General features: G+C 35.7%; 1 protein-coding gene across 2 annotated transcripts in view; it reads right to left on the bottom strand.

The window, feature by feature from the left end:
* Nucleotides 1-20489, bottom strand: part of DTWD2 (DTW domain containing 2) — a 157980-nt gene that overhangs the window by 85214 nt on the left and 52277 nt on the right. Inside the window, exons 3-5 of one of the 2 annotated variants that reach the window (XM_023197430.2) lie at nucleotides 17380-17474; nucleotides 9161-9353; nucleotides 7626-7685 (exon numbers count right to left, since the gene is read on the bottom strand). In XM_023197430.2, the coding sequence (XP_023053198.1) occupies nucleotides 7626-7685; nucleotides 9161-9353; nucleotides 17380-17474 (348 nt within the window). The remainder of the gene's footprint in view (nucleotides 1-7625; nucleotides 7686-9160; nucleotides 9354-17379; nucleotides 17475-20489) is intronic. The other variant, XM_023197438.2, reaches the window with a different exon arrangement.

The following is a 20489-nucleotide window of genomic DNA, read 5'->3' as shown; positions in this document are numbered from 1 at the left end:
TCAACCCAAATGTCCATCAGTGACAGACTGGATTAAGAAAATGTGGCTCATATACACCATGGAATACTATGCAGCCATAAAAAAGCATGAGTTTGTGTCCTTTGTAGGGACATGGATGCAGCTGGAAACCATCAATCTCAGCAAACTATCAAAAGAACAGAAAACCAAACACCGCATGTTCTCACTCACAGGTGGGAATTGAACAATGAGATCACTTGGACACAGGAAGGGGAACATCACACACCGGGTCCTATTGTGGGGAGGGGACAGGGGGAGGGATAGCATTAGGAGATATACCTAATGTAAATGACGAATTAATGGGTACAGCACACCAACATGGCACATGTATACATATGTAACAAACCTGCACATTGTGCACATGTACCCTAGAACTTAAAGTATAATAATAATAATAAATTTTAAAAGAAAAAAATAAATAAGTCACTAATTTGTCAGACCGTTGGTATTTTGCATTTAACACTCAAGGGTTCTGGCTCTGCCCCAAAGGAGGAAGACATTTCAAAACATGAAATTATTTTGCTGTGGCACTTATTTAAAGCATATTTCCTGGAAGATACAGTACAGAAGTCACTTAACGAACAGTAAGTAGAAGAGTCTATTCAGAATCTACATCTCAGTGAGACTGTGTTAAAATGTAAACCAACTCTGAATGCTGATAGAGATTTTAAAAACTGAAGTTTTTGGATAAAATAGAAAGAATAACAATATGTTTGGCAATAGATCAGATATATAACATAAACCAGTCTGTAACAGCTTTATGTGGACACAAGAAAAAGTTTTCGGCCGGGCGCGGTGGCTCAAGCCTGTAATCCCAGCACTTTGGGAGGCCGAGAAGGGCGGATCACGAGGTCAGGAGATCGAGACAATCCTGGCTAACACAATGAAACCCCGTCTCTACTAAAAATACAAAAACTAGCCAGGCGAGCTGGCGGGCGCCTGTAGTCCCAGCTACCCGGGAGGCTGAGGCAGGAGAATGGCGGGAACCCGGGGGGCGGAGCTTGCAGTGAGCTGAGATCCGGCCACTGCACTCCAGTCCGGGCAACAGAGCGAGACTCCGCTTCGAAAAAAAAAAAAAAAAGAAAAAAAAAGAAAAAGTTTTCATAAAAATGTTTTACCCAATGAGTGCTCCCAACAGCGCTGTGCTTATCAAGTGAGAAATTAAGCTGCAGTAGACATTTTAACAGCAGTAGAGAAAGGATATGCAACTACTACATGGAAATATGTTTATGAAGAAAGCCAGGAGCCTCTACAAACACTTCCATATTCACGCTGGATTTATTCCTAGCAAATGTCAAGGGTCTTGTGTGTAAAATTCCTCTGGGAAAGTGATTCACTGCCAAATGGTCTGGATATATTAGAATTCAAGATTAAAAGGAGGCCAAGTTAATGGGTTTGCATTACAATTCTTTCATTCCTCAATTATGTAAGTATGAAGTTCACATATGGTTAGTTACTGATTAGGAGGGGGACAAAACTATATTTCTTCTATAAACACAACACTTTGGACATTAATTCTGATATTTGTTTCCTTTCTGCCATTTTTCTCTCATATATTTAGAGCAAAATTTTTACACTATTACGGAAACTGAATGGATCAACTAAGTAATAACTAATAATTCTATGCAAAAAACAGGGGTGGGGTATATGCATATTGAAGGCATAGTGAGAAAAAATAACATTACATTTAGAAATAAAACCGAATTTAAACAACATTATTTATAGATTTGGGAAACTTATGCAAAAACCGATTTAAATTTTCTTTTAACATTTTTACTTTGTAGACAAGACTATAAGAGAATTGTTAAAACACATATATACAGCACCTGGAATAAACAAAAAAATAAGCAAAAAACTATATTTACAAATAAACTATGTATAGTAGACTACAGTATATAGGGAGTTTTTTGTTTGCTTAGTCATACTTTTAAATCATCCTTCTGAAAACAACAGCCCATGTCCTCTGAGGAACTTCCTAATTCATGCACTCCTCTTGTCAATAATGGTATCACTATCCACCCCAACCCCAATAAAAGGGCCATTCAGAATTCTACTCTGGGAAAGAGAAACCATCTTTCTGTTAGCATAAATAAAACCAGGAGGTTATTTTCCTTTTTTGAGAACTCCTGAAGTTTTTATTCTTATTCTTTTTTTCTAACCAGCACATTGCCTGGTATATACTGCCAGGTAGGCATTCAATAAGCTTTTCTTTTTTAAACAGGCAATTTATAATACTGCGAAAATTTCATTTCAGTGAAATGATAATCACGTTTTTGGAAACACTGAAATGAAATTTCACCTTATTTCCCCTTATAAATATTACCTCATTCTCACCTTGTTACAGGTAGTAGGATAGGCATGAGCAGGGCAGGAGAGAGCTTTCCCCCTACCCACTAGGAGTATCCGGTGAGGTTTGACCATTGTCACACCGCCCCTCTAAAAATGATAATCTGGCAGCCCACCTAGGGTGCCAGAGAGGTCATTTCCTGATGGTCCACAGCTACTAAAATTAAAGTGTTAGTTGAATGCAGTTGCCAGGGAGAAAAAAATTCCTGGGCATGCTCACTAAGAGACAAAATGGCGAAATATGACCTTCCGGGTATACGCCACCAGAAAAAGGGAAGAAAGCCTCAGACAGGCATGCATGCAACTTGCTAAACACACTGCATGAGCTCCAAGGGTGAGGGAGACACTGCGCATGCAGGAAGCCCACCCTAAGGGAAGGATCATGGGAAAGAGGCGAGCCTATAAAGCCCTAGGATCTTTGACCTTCAGGCACCCTCTTGGATCTCTTCCAAGTGAACTCGCCTTTCTTTCCTGTTCTAAAGCCTTTTAAATCAACTTCGACTCCTACTCTGAAACGGGCCTCAGTCTCTTCCTGCTTTAGGTCCTTCAAAGTCTTTCTTCTGAGGAGGCAAGGACTGAAGTTGCTGCAGACCTGCACTGATGGGCTGCTGGTAACTCAGGGTAACTTGGATCTCTTCCACCGGTAACAGCCTGACTCTGAATAATAGAAGTTTTGCCCCTGCGTTTATAAGCCACCTCAGACAGACACTGGAACATGTCAGACAACATTTAAATGCTTTGGGAGGGCATAAAAAATTCTTTAAAAATTCAAGAGCTGTCATAATTGCTGGAAAGACCGGCTTCTTCAGCCCAGTGTGGCTGCACACTAGTCAGAAGACACAGATTCTGTATCCCTCCCCTACAGGGGACCTCCAGGAAAACTCCTTTGGTTGATTCTCAAGAGTCTTCCAAAAAGGCAGAGGGCAGACCAACAGACAGGGGCCGTGAACTCCTCCAACTGCCCCAGGTCTCACACAGCTGTTTATCAACAGTTTAGCTACTGAGCATGTCATATCATATGGGAGGTACCTCCTACCAGGAGGATATTAATCTCCTGATTCCTACAGATAATTTCCAGTACAGGAAAGAAATCCATTCATAAGAGAAAATCAGACCAAAGCAAAGAGAAGCATACCCCAAAAGCAGAACTCTCTGAGAACCAGATCGAGCAAAGTCTGAGGCCACTCCTACTCACTCTGAACCTCACTGGTACATGATCTATATATGTCCTTGTTTAAGTTAGTTTGAGTCGAAATTCTGTCAGTTACCCATGAAAGGGGCATGTTAACTTATTTGTATTCATCTACTAAAGCAGGCCCCTAGGAAAGTCTATTATGTAATTAAATGAATCTATCTTCATCCAGAAAAGCTGGGGAACAGGGTTACTAATTAACTAAATCTTGTAATATACTATATATGTGAACAGGCAATTTTTCAAGAATTTAAAAATATATTTTAAAATGAACAAACTTTTAGTGGTACATAAGGTAGTTTAGAATTCACCATAAAAATCGCTACAATTGCCACTATCATTTTACATTTTATAGATGTCTGAAAACAAGCATATAGTTACTTTAAAAAATCAATACCTTTTTCAGCTCAATTTACCTATTTATCTGTTTATATATATGTTTTTTTAAAAACAGTAAATACACAGATTTCATTGCTTTTCTGCAACAAGTTCCAGAAACATATTTTATCTGATCAAGCCATACTCATATTTGGACTGGATACATGAGACTCTAAAATTCCATAAATAATATTAATTCTAAGATAATCCATATTTCTCATGTATATTTAGATGAAACTGGACCAAGATATGTAACATTTGAGTTTTTATATATTGGGTGAGGTTTTTAATTACTATTTTTTCTATTTCCTACAAATATTTACAAAAAGACCATCTTGCTGGCCTAGAGCTAGCAAAACATCAATTTCAAAAAGTGAAATCTTGCCGGGTGTGGTGGCTCACACCTGTAATCCCAGCACTTTAGGAGGCCGAGGAGGGCAGATCACTTAAGGTCAGGAGTTCAAGATCAGCCTGGCCTTGATCTTGTGAAGCCCTTTCTCTACTAAAAAATACAAAAATTAGCTGGGCACAGTGGTGCGCACCTGAAGTCCCAGCTGCTCGGGAAGCTGAGACAGAAGAATCGCTGGAACCCAAGAGGTGGAGGTTGCAGTGAGCCAAGACTGTGCCACTGCACTCCAGCCTGGGCAACAGAGCGAGACTCCATCTCAAAAAAAAAAAAAAAAAAAAAAAAAAACTGAAATAGTGAAATCTGGATATCTATTCCTTGCTCTCAAATGAGTCAGAAAAACGTAATTATACACATACATGCATATATACATAAAGGAAGAGTAAGGCAAATATGGTATAATGTTAATGCTTGAGGAATCTGGATTAGTGTATTCAAGGGTACTTAGTATTATTCTTGAAACTTTTCTGTAAATTTTAAGTTATTTCATAAAAATTTACAACTTAGGATCTTGTCATATGATTAATAGGGTAAATGATGATTTTTATAAGAACATTTATTTTCTATCTTGTGAACTTTTTTTTCATATCTTTGGCCTGCTTTGTATTTAGATTTTCACATTTACCTTATTCATTTCTAATAATTCTAAGCCTATGAAGTCTTTATCTGATTTGATAGTTCCTCAGAAAGCCATTTGCCTTTTCACTTGAGTCTACGTGATATTTCACATGATGTAATCAAATCTACCTGATGTTTCTGTGGAGTATTTTACTTTTATCCTATGGTTGTAAAGCATTACTTATCTCAAGTTTAAATATCTACCTGCATTTGCTTCTGGTTTGAAAAAACAAAAAGAGGAGAAGGAGATAGAAATGTATAGTATAGTAGAACTGAGAAATTATTTATATATTTCCTAATCTGCTGCTCAATTTAAAGGAGAAAATAATTCTGATGAATTTTATCTTTTAAAATAGATTTTAACCTTTTTAACGTGACTGTGTGCTTTATCTCTGTGATAGCTGTGTAGTTACCACAAAACGAAAGATTAAAGATGTAGACGTAACATATGCATGAAAAAAATTTTTTCAAATGTTTAGACTAAAATGTTTTACAGATGTAACACTTTTGTTAAACTTTCTCTGTATATTGGGTGACATTTAAATGTAATGTGAACCTAAAATTTTATCTGGGATGTGCCACAATCTAACAGTATCCATGGCTTTTATGAGGTAGACATAAACTCATCATGTGGAAGACAATGAATAGCAACAAATATTTAGGACGTCAGAGAAATCTAAAGCTATTCTATGTAAATATCCTGAATTGAAGTTTTCCATTTAGTAACAGTATACCACTGTGGTTCAGACTACTGGCTTTAGCTCTAACAAGATGGGTTCAAATTGTGGCTATGCTGTGAAATAGTTATGCGATCTAAAGCAAGTTATTTAATGTCTCTGTACTTTGGTTTCCTCATCTGTTATCCAAGATACCAATATTTATTACCTCATGGGATTTGGGGAAAGATAAATGAGGTAATACATGTAAAACATTTGGAATTGGGACTGCTCCATCAAAGCACTCAATGCATTAGCTATTTTTTGTAATTGTGTCAAGTATTTTAGTCTCATCTAAAAACTATGTCTGCATTTTGGTCAAAGGGAATAAAAACTATAAAGAATTTAAGTTTAAAACCTCAGAAGTCAGGGTTCCATTGTTATTCTTCACTAAGTGTATGGCTTGTATGCATCCAACAACAGAGGAGATAAATAACACAGAAACTACTGGGAATGCAGGGATAACATCGTTAAAAATACATAAGCACTGAAGCTTTTCATAATCCTTTTTCAGAATCAAACAGTCCAAGTATACCAAAAAAAAAAAAAAACATAAAGAAAAATACAATTAACAAACTTAAAAGCAATAGTATGAATGCTTACATACCTAAATAGAGAATGTACATTTTTATAGTAATAGAACATGAACAAAAATCTACCAGGTACCTACTCACACAGAAATCATAAACTTATTCAAAATAGTGTGGCTAATGTTCTTTTATCACGATTCCACCAAACCAGAAATAAAAGTAAAATAATGATGAAAAGTGTTAAAACACTTAAGAATTAAGATCTCATTGATAGTATGGAGATTCCTTAAAGAACTAAAAGTAGATCTACCGTTCAGTCAAGCAATCCCACTACTAGGTATTTACCCAAAGGAAAAGAAGTCATTATATGAAAAAGACACATAAGCAAAGTGTGATGCCTCATGCCTGTAACCGCAGCACTTTGGGAAGCCGAGGGAGGGAGAGGATCACTTGAGCCCAAGAGTTCAAGGCCAGCATGGACAACACAGTGAGACCTCATTTGAATTTAAAAAGAAGAAAAAAAAGACATATGCGCAGGCATGTTTATAGCAGCACAATTCACAATTGCAAAGACATGGAACCAATCCAAGTGCCCATCAACCAATGAGTGGATAAAGAAAATGTAGTATATATATACCACAGAATACTACTCAGTCATAAAAATAAACAAACTAATGTCTTTTGCAGCAACTTGGATGGAACTGGAGGCCATTATTCTAAGTGAAGTAATCCAGGAATGGAAAACCAAATTCTGTTATGTTCTCATTTATAAGTGGGAGCTAAGCTATGAGGATGCAAAAACGTATATAATAAATTTGGGGGACTCTGGGTGGGAGGAGGGAGGTGAGGAGTAAAAGACTAAATATTGGGTACAGTGTACACTGCTCAGGTGATGGGTGCACTAAAATCTCAGAATTCACCACTGCAGAATTCATCCGTGTAACCAAAAACCACTTATACCCCAAAAGCTACTGAAATTTTTTAAAAAAGAATTCATTGATAATCCATGGGTAGAAAGACATCAAAACAACTTATATCAATGTTACTGATAAAAGAACACTTCAATCCAAAACAATGGGATACCATGACAGTTATACTAACAGAAATATTGCATCCATCTTAACCCTTTTATTCAAAAAAGAAAGTGATTTTTTTTTTTTTAGAGACAGGGTCTCCCTCTGGCACCCAGGCTGGAGTGCAGTGGCACAATCATAGCTCACTGTAACCTCAAACTCCTGGGCTCAAGTGATCCTCCCACCTCAGCCTCACAAGTAGTTGGAATTATGGGTACAAGCCACCAAGCCTAGCAGAACTCAGAAGTCTTAATAAAGACATTTATTAGTACTTGTTTTAGTCAGCTCAGGCTGTTGTAACACTCATTTCTCACAGTTCTAGAAGCTGGGAAGTCTGAATCAGAGCACCTGCATGGTCACGGTCCTGGTGAGAGCTCTCTTCCTGGCTTGCAAATGGAAGTCTTCTTGCTGTGTCCTCACATGCAGAGAGAGAGAGAGAGAGAGAGAGAGAGAGAGAGAGGCAGAGAGAGAAAAGGAACTCTCTCTCATGTCTCTTCTTCTAAAGGTACTAATCCCACCATGAGGGCTCTGCCTTCACAATCTAATCTCCTCCCAAAGGTCCCATCTCCAAATACCATTATATTGGAAGTTAGGGCTCCAATATATGCATGGGGTTGGGGGAGGGACAAGGAACACAATTCGGTCTACAGAAGTACTCTTAGTAAAAATGTTATAAAATCAGAAAAATAATAGAAGAAAATAAGCCCAAAAAGATGAAATATAAAATTGGTCAAGAAAAAAGTTCAATGTAATGAAATAAAAATAAACTATAATAGCCAATATAAACAACCTAAAAGCTTATACTTTTAAAAGCTCTATAGAGAAACCCCTTTTGAATCTATTTGTGTAAAAAAGTTTGTGCATGTGTATGTCTACATCTGTGTGGGTATGATTAAAAACAAGAAAAAAATGCATTCCTGAGAAATTAAAATAATTATTTAAGACTGTATATAAGTATATGGCAACCAATCTGCCAACTTATAGAAAAGAGATAATTCCCTAGAGAAATATAAAAGTTATTAAAAAACTGATCCAAATAGAAGTAGAAAGCTTGAATAATTTCCTTCGAAGAGTTTGAAAGAATTTAAAAGCTATCATTTTTAAAGAGAACAGAACCAAGTGATTTCACCAATGAGTTCCATCTAATTTCTAAGGTGCATGGAATTCTAGTATTATTTAAACTATTCCAGGTCATAGAAAAATATTAAAATCTCTACAATTTACTTTGGAAGTTAACATTATCTTAATACCCAAACCTGACAGTGGACCAAAACTACACATAAATCAATGACATTGAATAAAATATAATTTCCAGCAATATATCAAAAATGTTTAATAGTTTACTCAGTAGAGTCCATTCCAGGAATACAAGAATGGACCAATATTAAGAAAGGTATCTTCATAATTACATCAAAAAACTGAAGATTAAACCATATAACTATAATAATGAATGACAAAAAGTATTTCATAAGAACTTAGTCATACCTAATAAGAACTAGGTAATTCAGTAACCAAATAATAGTATTTAAATAAGACAATGCTTCTTAACAAAACACATTAATACATATTAAAAATAATCCTTAGACTTCTCTGATTAAATATCTAAGAGACTCAATATAGCCAAATGCCTCAACTACAGTAAAATCTGGCAGTAAGAGAGAAGAAATTACAAATTTGAAATTTAATATATATATATATTCAAAATATATATATATTCAAACTCATAAACATAAACATACATATATATCTATGTACTATATATTCACACACAGAAATACCACCAATTCATATATAAAAATGCATATGTATTCCTTCACAGAAAACATACACAATATACCTAATTATACATTTATATTTATTCTCTGTTAAAATTACTAGTTTACCTGTTTGGGATGTCGGAACAAGGAATTCTTATAGAAAATGTCCTTAGCCTGGCTCCATGTACCATCAATGATGATGATTGTAGAAGGATAAACAGGAGAATCTAATATAAATTCTTCCAAATTAGCAGCTTCAGCCCCCGGATATAATATTAATGTACCAGACTTCCGGCAAACAGTTGAAAGTTCAGGATCTCTGAAAAAGTTTTTTAAAAATATATCTTTATTAGCTTGTGAGGAAAAAAGGTTTTATTGTGCTTATTGAATTTCCTAATAAAAGTTTTCCTATATCTAGTCATTTGTCTAATCAAATATAGGTATTAATTAGTTTATAAAGTATGAATTTAAAAGACTCAAAATTTTGTGTACTCTCTACTGATTTACTCACCACAATTCTGCCACTTGCCTCTAGGCTTTCCAATCCTCTCTATTCTTCTCTATTAAAGCTTTTCTATCCAACTGCTAGTGACATAACTTTAGCCCTTCCAAAGAATTCTTCCTTTTCTCACTAATATTTCATGTGTAATCTGATCCACTTTATCAAAGTAAACAACTGGCATTGCCTAACAATCCTAGCACAAAAAATCCTAACAATCCCAGGGCAAAATCTAGTAGCAATGGAAGAACCATAAAGAAAAGTTAGGTTGCACAGGCAAGCCACATGCTCAAATTCACCTTTGTTAAAGCCAACTAAATATGGCCTGAGAAGGATTCCATACTTCTAAATTTGAGTCCTTGTGGATGAAACCTAACCTATCTTAATAGGCAGACAAGACTGAAAATCTAACTTAGGAGTATGCACCTGTAACAATGGCTGAGTCTTGGCCAACCCCAGTGGCCACACTTCAACCACTTACAGACTGCTAAGTGTTCAAACTGTGTTCAAATAAGGCACACCCCAACCTGTAACCAATCCAGCTGTTTCCGTACCTCACTGCTGATTTCTGTATGTCACTTCCCTTTTTTTTTCTCATCTACAAATTTGTTCTGACCACAAGGCATCCCTGGAGTGTCTCTGAATCTGTGGTGATTCTGGGGGCTGCCCGATTCACGAATTGTTCATTGCTCAATTAAATTCCTTTAAATTTAATTTGGCTGAAGTTTTTCTTATAACACCTTATATGATCTATTGAAGGAAACCAAAATATTTCACTTCAAAATATACTTATTTGACATATGTTGAGACGGCTGTTTAGAGGGCTTGCAAACAGCAGTAGCCTTGAAAAGCTGTTGCATCTGTAGAGAAAAACAGATGGCAGCCAGGCTTTCTCTGAGGACCTTCCCCTGTCCAGATTTAGGAAATAATAACTGAAAGTCTGACAACCTTAATGGTCTGAAAGAAATATTTACCCTCTATTCTCTATGAAGGCTGCTATCTGTGCGGTTTCATCTGCATAACAAGACCACTTGTGCTAGCCAGGCCTCCTCTTCTTCCAGTTCCATGTGTTTTTGCCATAATAACCAGCTTTGCCATGCTCTAAGCCCCTATTCTTTCTGTAAACCTCAAGATGACATAAAAGCATCAACCATCTGGCCATTTCTTTGAGTTCTTATATTTCATAAGACTCCCTTACACGTTAATAAATTTGTATGCCTTTTCTCCCTTTAATTTGCCTTTTGTCAGATGATTTTCAGCAGACCTTCAGAGGGTGAAGAGGAAGGTTTCCCTTGGCCCCCACACCATCATCCAGTTCAATTATAGAGTTTGTTGGTTCAACATTCATTCAAAAATGTGTCAAAGCTTTTTGGTACTGGAGATAAAACAACGAACGAGACACCCTTTGCCCACAAGCAAAAAAACAAAACAAAATGCTCTTAAGGGGAAAGTAGACAAACTATCATTTTTCTTGGAAATATAATTTGGACTTCCAATTTCAGCTCAGAAATAAAGAGCTTGAAAGTCATCAAGCCCATCTTCACAAGAAAAATGCTAACAAACTGAAAATTAACAACTTTTCTTAGATCCATCAGCGAACTAAGGCCCCAGGGCAAAAACTCCAAAAACCAGAGGAAAAAAAAAGTAACCATCTCGAAATAGCCCACAGCATTCTCCATAACAAAGGCCTTTCCCTCAAGAGAAACTACTTACCATAGCTTTTTTCTACCTATTATTTAACCACAAAAAGAAATTAAGTACTAATATATGTTACAACATATGTGTTACAACCTTGAAAACATTATGCTAAGTGAAAGAAGCCAATCACAAAAGTCCAAATACATTATTTCATTTATATGGAATATCAGATATCAAATATGAATATCAAATAGGAAAATCAATAGAAACACAAAGTAGACTAGTGTTTGCTTAGGATTGGGAAGGTGCAGGGAGTTGGACAGGATGGAGGGCATAGGGATAGGTAGGTAATAGTTAAAGGTAGAGGGTTTCTTTTTGAGGTGATGACATATTTTAAATTGGTGATGGTTGCAAATATCTTTGGATATACTAGAAACCAATTAATTTGTACATTTTAAATTGGTAAGTTAAATGGTATGTGAATTACATATCAATAAAAACCTTTCAAAAATAAAAGGGATAGAGAAAGATATATAATAATACTAGTCAAAAGATAATTCCAGGCCAGGCACAGTGGCTCACCCCTGTAATCCCAGCACTTTGGGAGGCTGAGGCAGGAGCACTGCTTGAGCCCAAGAGTTCAAGACCAGCCTAGGCAACACAGTGAGACCCCCATCTCTCCAAAAAACATTTAAAAATTAGCCGAGCATGGTGGCGTCCACCTATAGTCCCAGCTACTCGGGAGGTGGAGGCAAGAGAATCGCTTGAGCCTGGGCAGTCAAGGCTGCAGTGAACCATGATTGTGCCACTATACTCGAGCTTGGGCAACAGAATGAGACCTTGTCTCAAAAAAATAAAAAAAGGTAACTGCAGTAGCTATATCAACTACAGACAAAGCAGACATCAGAAGGAAAATTATCAGGATGAAGAGAGGCATTACATAATGACAAAAGAGTCAATTCTCCAAGAAGATGTAAAAATCTTTTAACATGTATGTACTTAACAATTCACTGTTCACAATATGTAAGGCAAAAACCAATAGAACTGAAAAGATAAATAGACAAATCCAATAATACAGTTGGAGACTCAGTACAACCTTGTCAGTAACTGTAGATCAAGCAGGCAAAAAATCAATAAGGATATTGTTGGCCTGAACAGCACTGTCAATCAACTTGATCTAATTGATATGTATAGAATAGTCCAACAACAACAAAATACACATTCCTCTCAAGTTCACATGAAACACTCACCAAAACAGACCACATTCTGGGCCATAAAACATACCCTGACAAATTTAAAACAGAAATCATACAAAGTATGCTCTCAGACTACAATGGAATTAAATTAGAGCCAGAAAACTTGCTGGAAAACTCCACAATATTGGAGAATAAACAACACACTTCTAAATAAACCACAGGTCAAGAGATAAGTCTCAAGGGAAATTTTTAAATACTTTGAACTAAACGAAAATGAAAATACAACTTATCAAAATGTGTGGGATGCAGCAAAAGCACTGCTTAGAGGGATATTCTTAGCATTAAAATGCACATATTAAGAAAGAGGAAAGACCTGAAAATCAACAGTCTGAGCTTCCTCCTTAAAAACACAACAACAACAGCAGCAAAAGTTAGATAGGGCCGGGCATGGTGGCTCATGCCTCTAATCCCAGAGGCAGGAGGGTCACCTGAGGCCAGGAGCTCAAGATCAGCCTAAGCAATGTAGCAAGACTCTGTCTTGACAAAAAAAAAAAAAAAAAGCTAGAGAAAGAAGAGCAATTTAAGCCTAAAGCAAGCACTAAAAAAAGAAAAGAAAGAGTAAAACCTAAGATGAAAATCAATGAAGTTCAAAATAGGAAGACAACAGAGAAAATCAATGAAACCAAAAGCTGACTGTTAGAGAAGGAATTGTGTCCTCCCCAAAATTCAAATGTTGAAATCCTAACCCCTAGTAGCTCAGAATATGATGGTATTTAGAGACAGATAAATCACCTTTAAAGAGGTGATGAAGTTAAAATGAAGCCATTAGGGTGTTCCCTATTCTAATCTAACTGGAATGGTTATAAGAAGAGGAAATTTGGACACAAAAGAAGAGATGGCAGGGGCACACCTGTTCAGAGGGGCAACCATGTGAACAAGCAATAAGAGGGCAACCAACTGCAAGCCAAGGAGAGGCCTCAGGAGAAACCACATCTACTGACCTCTTGATCTTAGAGTTCTAAACTCAAGAACTGTGGAAAATAAACTTCTCTTTGGCCACCCAATATGTGGTATTTTATTATGACAGTCCTAGCAAATTAATACACTGGTTCCTTGAAAAGATCAATTAAATTGATAAAACTACACCTAAAGTAATCAAAAAAAAAAAAGAGCAAAGACACAACTACCAATATAAGAAATAAAAAAGGGTGATGATTACTGATTCTGCAGTCATTAATAATAAAGAAATACTACAAAAAACTCAATGCCCACAAATTTCATAGTTCAAAAGAAATTAATTCCTTGAAAAACAAACTATCAAAATTCATACAAGGAGAAACAGGAAAACTGAAAAGCTCTATGTCTAGCAAAGAAATTGAATCAATAATTAATAATCTTCTAAAAAAGAAATCACTAGGCCCAGGTGGTTTCAGCAGTGAATTCTCTCAAACATTTCAAGAAGAAATGGTATCAATTCTCTACAATCTCTTACAGATAATAAAAACAGACAGAACATTGCCTAATTCATTCCATAAGGCCAGCATTATCTTCATATCAAAACCAAATAAAGGCATTACAAGAAAGGAAAACTATAGATCAATATCCCTTATGAACATAAACGTAAAAATTCTCAACAAAATACCAGCAAATTAAATCCAATGATGCATAAAAAATTATCTACCATCACAAATCAGATTTATTACCGGGATGGAAGACTGGTTTAACATTCAAAATCAATAAATGTAATCAACCACATCAATGGACTAAAGAAGAAACATCAAAGGACTGTACCAATTCACAAAGAAAATGCACTTGACAAAACCCAAAGCCCACTCATGAGAAAATTTCTCCACAAACTAGGAATAGGGGAGAATGGCCTCAATTTAATATACAATATTTGCAAAATACCTATAGCTACTATTATACATAACAGTTCTCTAAGACTGAGAACAAAACAAGGATGTCCTCTCACCACTGCTATTCAACCGCTAGCTACTGAAATAAGAAAAGGGAACAAAAGACATACAAACTGGAAAGATGAAATAAAACCATATATATTCCTCAGATGACCTAATCATCTATATAGAAAAGCCCAGGGAACTGACCAAAAAATAAAAATAAAAAAAAATAACCTCCAAGAACAAGTAAATAAGTACAGCAAGGTCACAAGATATAAGGTTAATATACAAAAGTCAACTGCTTTCCCACATACCAGCAATGAAAAATTCACATTTGTAATTGTTTTAAATACCATTAAAATAGCCCTCCAAAAATGAAATTCTTAGGTGTGAATCTAATAAAATATGTAAAGTACCTGTATGTGAAAAACTACAAAACACTGATAAAAAGCAAAAAGGACCGGGCACAGCAGCTCACATCTGTAATCCTAGCACTTTGGGAGGCCAAGATGAGAGGATCACCTGAGGCCAGGAGTTTGAGACCAGCCTAGTCAACATAGCAAGACCCCATCTCAATTTATTTAAAAAAAAAAAAATTATGTTTATATGAACAAAAAGGTTTAAAATCTATTATCTAATCTTCTACTAAAAAAAAAAGAAAAAAAGAGAAATCAAATCCAAAGCAAGAAAAAAACTGACAATGAAGAGTAGAAATCAATTAGAAAATCAAACAGAGAAAAATACAAAGCCAAATCTTGGCTCTTTAAAGAGATCGACCAAAACAGACTAAGAAAAAAGAAAAGACATAAATTACCTAAATCAGGAATTAAAAGAGGCTACCACTACAAATTCTACAGACATGAAAATAACAATAAATAAATGCTACAAGCAACTTTATGACAATAAATTCAACAATTTAGATAACGTACCATTTCTTTGAAAGGTACAAAATATAAAAACTGACACGAAAATAAATAGAAAATATGAAATTCCTTATGTTTAATAAATGAATTACATTTGTAAGAAAAAAACCATCCCACAAATTATAATATGACCAGGTGGGTTTTATCTTAGAAATGGAAGGGTTTTAACATGCAAAAATCAATCAATATAACACACCATATTAACAGAATTAAGGAGAGAATCTACATGATCATTTCAATAGATGCATTTCACAAAACTCAACAAACACCCATTCATAATTAAAACTCTCTGCACTTTAGAAACTGATAAATTACATTGTATAACATGGTTATTACAGTTAATGGTTTGTATACTTGAAAACAGCCATGAGGGCGGTCCTAAATGTTATCACTGCAAAAAAAAAAGTAAAACTATTGTTATAAATCTGTTTAATACAGTGGTTGCCTTGACATCCATTTTAGGCCTGACATAAGTTATCTGTAATCCAGCCAACCCTGTCACCTTTGGCCTAGTTAAAACTTTCCCTCCCTGTGTGGTGTTTGCCATATAGCCTACTTGTTCCTCACTAATCCAAAACCCAACACATCCCAAAGCTGCTGACCACAATAAAACCTAGAGTCATATGAATAATACCAGAGTCATATGAATAAGCTCCCCCTTCACATTGTTCTCTTTAAACTAGCCAGTCCACAACCGCAGAGAAATCCCAAGGGATAATCCCCACAGACCTTAATAAAGGCATAATCCCACAGGTCTCCTGTTCCCGCCCACCCAGCGGCTGAATCCCCTATTTCCAGACTTCCCTTTGGCCTCACATTGGCATCCTAAACTCTCTGGTATCTGTGTGTATAAACTTCTTTCCTTTCATGCATTTGGCTTCACTTCCTCACTGTCTCTCTCCTGACACAGCCATACTATAGTATTCTCAACATCACTGAACATTTTAAACAAATCTTAACTGTGTGAGGAGATAAATGTGTTAATTAGCTTGACTGTGCTAATCATTTCACAATGTATACATACATCAAAACATCACACTGTACATGATAAATACAACTTTTATCTATCAATTATCCTCAATAACGCTTTGGGGGAGAAACATACAGCCAATATCATAGTTAATAATGTCCACAGAGTTTGGGACCAAGGTAAAGATGTTGGCTTTCACCACTTCTAATAAACATTATACTAAAGGTATCAGTTATTGCAATGAGGCAAGGAAAAGGAAAGAATAAGTATCAGAAAGGAAGAAATATAAATGATCCCATTTGCAGATGACAATGCTGCTTACATAGAAAGTTCCAAGGAATCTACAAAACAATTTCTACAACTAACAGATGAATTTAGAAAGTTACTGGATACAGGGTTAATATATAAAAACCAATTCTTTTCTTATACACTAGAGGCAAAAATTTACAAAGGACACCAAAAGCAGTATGTCTCTTAATCATTCCCCCACGATTTCATCATGTACTCTAACAAAAGCCTAAATTAATCATTCAGTTACCACATTTACATTGACAGTTCTAATCTGCTTTAATTTAAAATTCATCAGCAAATAATAATTTACTGGCTGGGCACAGCGGCTCATGCCTGTAGTCCCAGCTGCTCAGGAAGCTGAGGTGGGAGGATCCCTTGAGCCCAAGAGGTGGAGGTTACAGTAAGCCAAAATTGCACCACTGCACGCCAGACTGGGCAACAAAGTGAGATCATGCCTCAAAAAATAATAATAATAATTTACTAAGTAAGCACTATATTAGGCACCATAGGGAGAAAAAAAAACTGAACTAAATCTAATACAAGAACCCTACCAAAAAAAAATGTTGTGGAAGATATTTAAAAAAAAAAAAAAAAAGAACCCTACCATCTACCAACTGGAAGGCACTTTTAACAAAAATGATATGAGCACCAAGTATATTTGCCTTTTAAGTAAACATACTTTAAGTTAAAACATACTTTTAAGTTAAACATTCCTTTGCTTACACATTATTTATTTTTTTATTTCTGATTTTGTTTTGTTTTGTCTTGTATTATTTTGTGTGGTCGGGAGTTAGCAGAACTTAAATTTTTTGACTAATTTCCACTCTTTAGACCATGAATAACCTGAAAGAAATGAATAAGCTGAAAGAAACCATTTTTAAAGATCTGTGCAGAAAAGAATTATTTACATTGCCCTAACAGTTAATTTACCTTTCTTCACTGAAGCGACGACCAATCTTTACTTTACACTTGTCCTGGGGCAGGCATGCTGCTAGTAGAGGAACTGTACGCAACACTTTGTTTTCCTTTAATTAAAAAATAAATTGAAACATAGATTTTTACTTAGATATACACACTTTTAAATATTTTATAATGAACACCTGATTCATAACCTTATGTATAACTTTTACAAGCCTTTTACTAAAGACCACAGTTTAATAAAAAGGTAAAATTTCTCTGATTTATCAGTATTAGCCATAACACAAGCATACCTTTTTATTCTATTTGGGTATGTTTACAGGTTTACTGATCAAAGAAGATTACATTAATATATATAATGATTAAGATTATTAAAATGTAAATTTGTGTTTAACTAAATTGAATCATTCTGACAAGTTTTTCATTTCACAAGTAATTACATTTTGCACTATGTCAGCTTGAAGATAATTGCCTAGATCTTTATGCCCAAACAGCAAGGAAGTGCTCAGAAAACAAAACAATGGGTTCTTCCCAGCATAGCCTCTTTATTTAAATTAAAAATTTTTTTTAAAAAAGGAAAACAAACAATGTGGTATGTCAAAGGGACATAGAAGTCAATCTTAAAGAGCTCCCAATGGCTAAAACTGAACAATCTGAGCAACAAAATAAATAACACAGTACTGGGTTATAACTCAAAGTACAAATTAGAGTCCAGAATGATATAAATAAATGACTTAATAAATAAATGGGGGAGAAGAAACAAATCTTCCTTACAAAAGAATTCCAAATAATAAATGTAAATACTACCCCCTCCAGAAGGTAGGGCTTAATCTCTTCCTCCCACTTGAGTGTGGGCTGGATTTATGGCCTTCCTTCCAAAGAATATAGAGTATGGAAAGAGAACAAAAAAAACTTTAGAGTGGAGAAATCTGGTGGCCATTTCTGAAAATGCCATTAACTTGACTGTCGTCAGTGGTTTCTTCCATGTCCTAGCTTCCAACACTGGAAACCATCTTTCTTGTTGCCACGAGAATTCTACCTTGAATCCCATAGAGTCATGTGATTAGTTACTCTGCCTTAGGTGGTTTTAGGACATTTTCCAATGTTTAATACAGTGTTCTTCTCCCCTTACCATCACCATGAGACTGTGACACAGACTTAATCACTTTCTAAACCTTTATCAAAGTAATACATGTATATATGTCAAATTAAATAGTGCCAAAAGATTTAAAATGCCACAGTTGTTCCCAGATGCACTCCCCAGTACCACTTCCTGGAGGCAATCACTTTAACTCTTTTGGCTATTTCTTCTGGTAGTTCTCTCCATATAACCACATAATAAACATTGTTTTTCTATTTCTTGATTTATCAGTTTTAGATATTATCCAAAAACTACCAATTATCATCACCATAACAGCTAATATTAAGGCACACAATTCTAAGTGCAATACACAAAGAGAAATAGATCTTTTGTCATATCCATTTTACTAATGAGGAAACTGAAACACAAAGATGTTAATTAACTTGCCCAAAGTTCCATAGTTTATAGAACTATTAAGAATTTGAACTTGGGCAGTCTAGCTCCACAGCCCTTAAGTACTGCCTCTCATAACAAATGATGATTTAGCTATCTAACACCACTCCTTCCTCTCACATCTAATATTATTAGTTAAGTCAATAAAGAGTGTTTGCACCTTCACAACTAAATATACATTGTTCACAAAGGCCAAGTCATTTAACGTTTCTTTCTTGTAAAGCTTTTTGTTATTTTTGAGATAGCTTTTCTGTTTCTATCCTTAAGTAATTTTGTATATATGTATACCTACTCTTTGAAATGCTCCATCATATCACCTCCATATCATCTACTCCACCAAGTCTTCTTTTCCCAAAGCCCCCTCCTAAAGCCTATCTAAATGGTTTTTAATAACTTTTTTATGGGAGAGTCAAAAAACTAGCATATCCTTTTATTGGAAATGGTGTGCTGAAGTTAAGCACAGGCAGCCCAGTATTAATAAGTTAGATGAAAACTGGAAAATTCCTTTGCTGAGAATGGCTGGGCAGGGTGGCTCATGCCTATAGTCCCAGTTCTTAGGGAGGCAGAGGCTGAAGGATACCTTGAGCCCTGGGTTTGAGACCTGCCTGGGCAATATAGTGAGACCCCATTCTTAAAAACAGAAAAAAATAATAGAAAGTTCCTTTGCTGAGAAGGAAAAACTGTATGGATGCATTTGCATATGCATAAAATATATTTGTAGCACACACAATGATGAATGCATCATCTAAACCATGGATTAATGGTAAAAAATAAATTAAAAATCGGATATTTGAAAACATTTAAAAAAAAAAAAAAAGGCCAAGCATGATGGCTCATGCACACAATCCTAGCACTGTGGGAGGCTAAGGCAGGAGGATCACTGAAGGCCAAGAGTTCAAGACCAGCCTGGGCAACATAGTGAGACTCCATCTCTACAAAAAATAGAAAGAAAACATTAATATTGCCACAAATCAATGAAAACACCCATATTAAAAAAGCTATCTTATATCTGGAACCACACAATAATGAAAAGGCACCATACTGTGTCTACTGCAAAATGAACGCAGTACTTACCATCAAATCTCAAGTGGTTTGGGGTTTTGTTTTGCTTTGTTTTGTTTTTTAAGATAGGGTCTTGCTATATAGCCCAGGTGGGAGTGCAGTGTCACAATCATAGCTCATTGCAGCCTAAAACTCCTGGGCAGAAGGGATGCTCCCACCTCAGCCTCCCAAGTAGCTAGGCCTATAGGCATGTGCCACCACACTTGGCTAATTTTTTCATTTGTATAAAGAGATGGGGTCTCACTATGTTGTCCAGGCTGGTCTCAAACTTGTGGGCTCAAGTTATCCTCCTTCTTTAGCTTCCCAAAGTGCTTGAATTCTAGGTATGAGCCACTGCTCCCAGCCTCAAAAGTCAGGTTTTAATCAAAACTGCTATGGCCAGCAGGCTATCATTTTACATAAATTTTGAGCTGTACAATGTTTTAAGTTTAAATGCAGTAAAATAGTGCTAGTTACCAAAATTGTCATAATCCTGACAAAAGCATGATGCTGTTAAGACTGAGAAAAAGGTTAGGCCAGGCGTGGT

The sequence above is a fragment of the Piliocolobus tephrosceles genome, chromosome 4 (genome assembly GCF_002776525.5).
Source record: "Piliocolobus tephrosceles isolate RC106 chromosome 4, ASM277652v3, whole genome shotgun sequence".
Taxonomy (NCBI): domain Eukaryota; kingdom Metazoa; phylum Chordata; class Mammalia; order Primates; family Cercopithecidae; genus Piliocolobus; species Piliocolobus tephrosceles.
The sequence above is the reverse complement of the archived record's forward strand: the minus strand, read 5'-3'. Positions and strand labels throughout refer to the sequence as shown.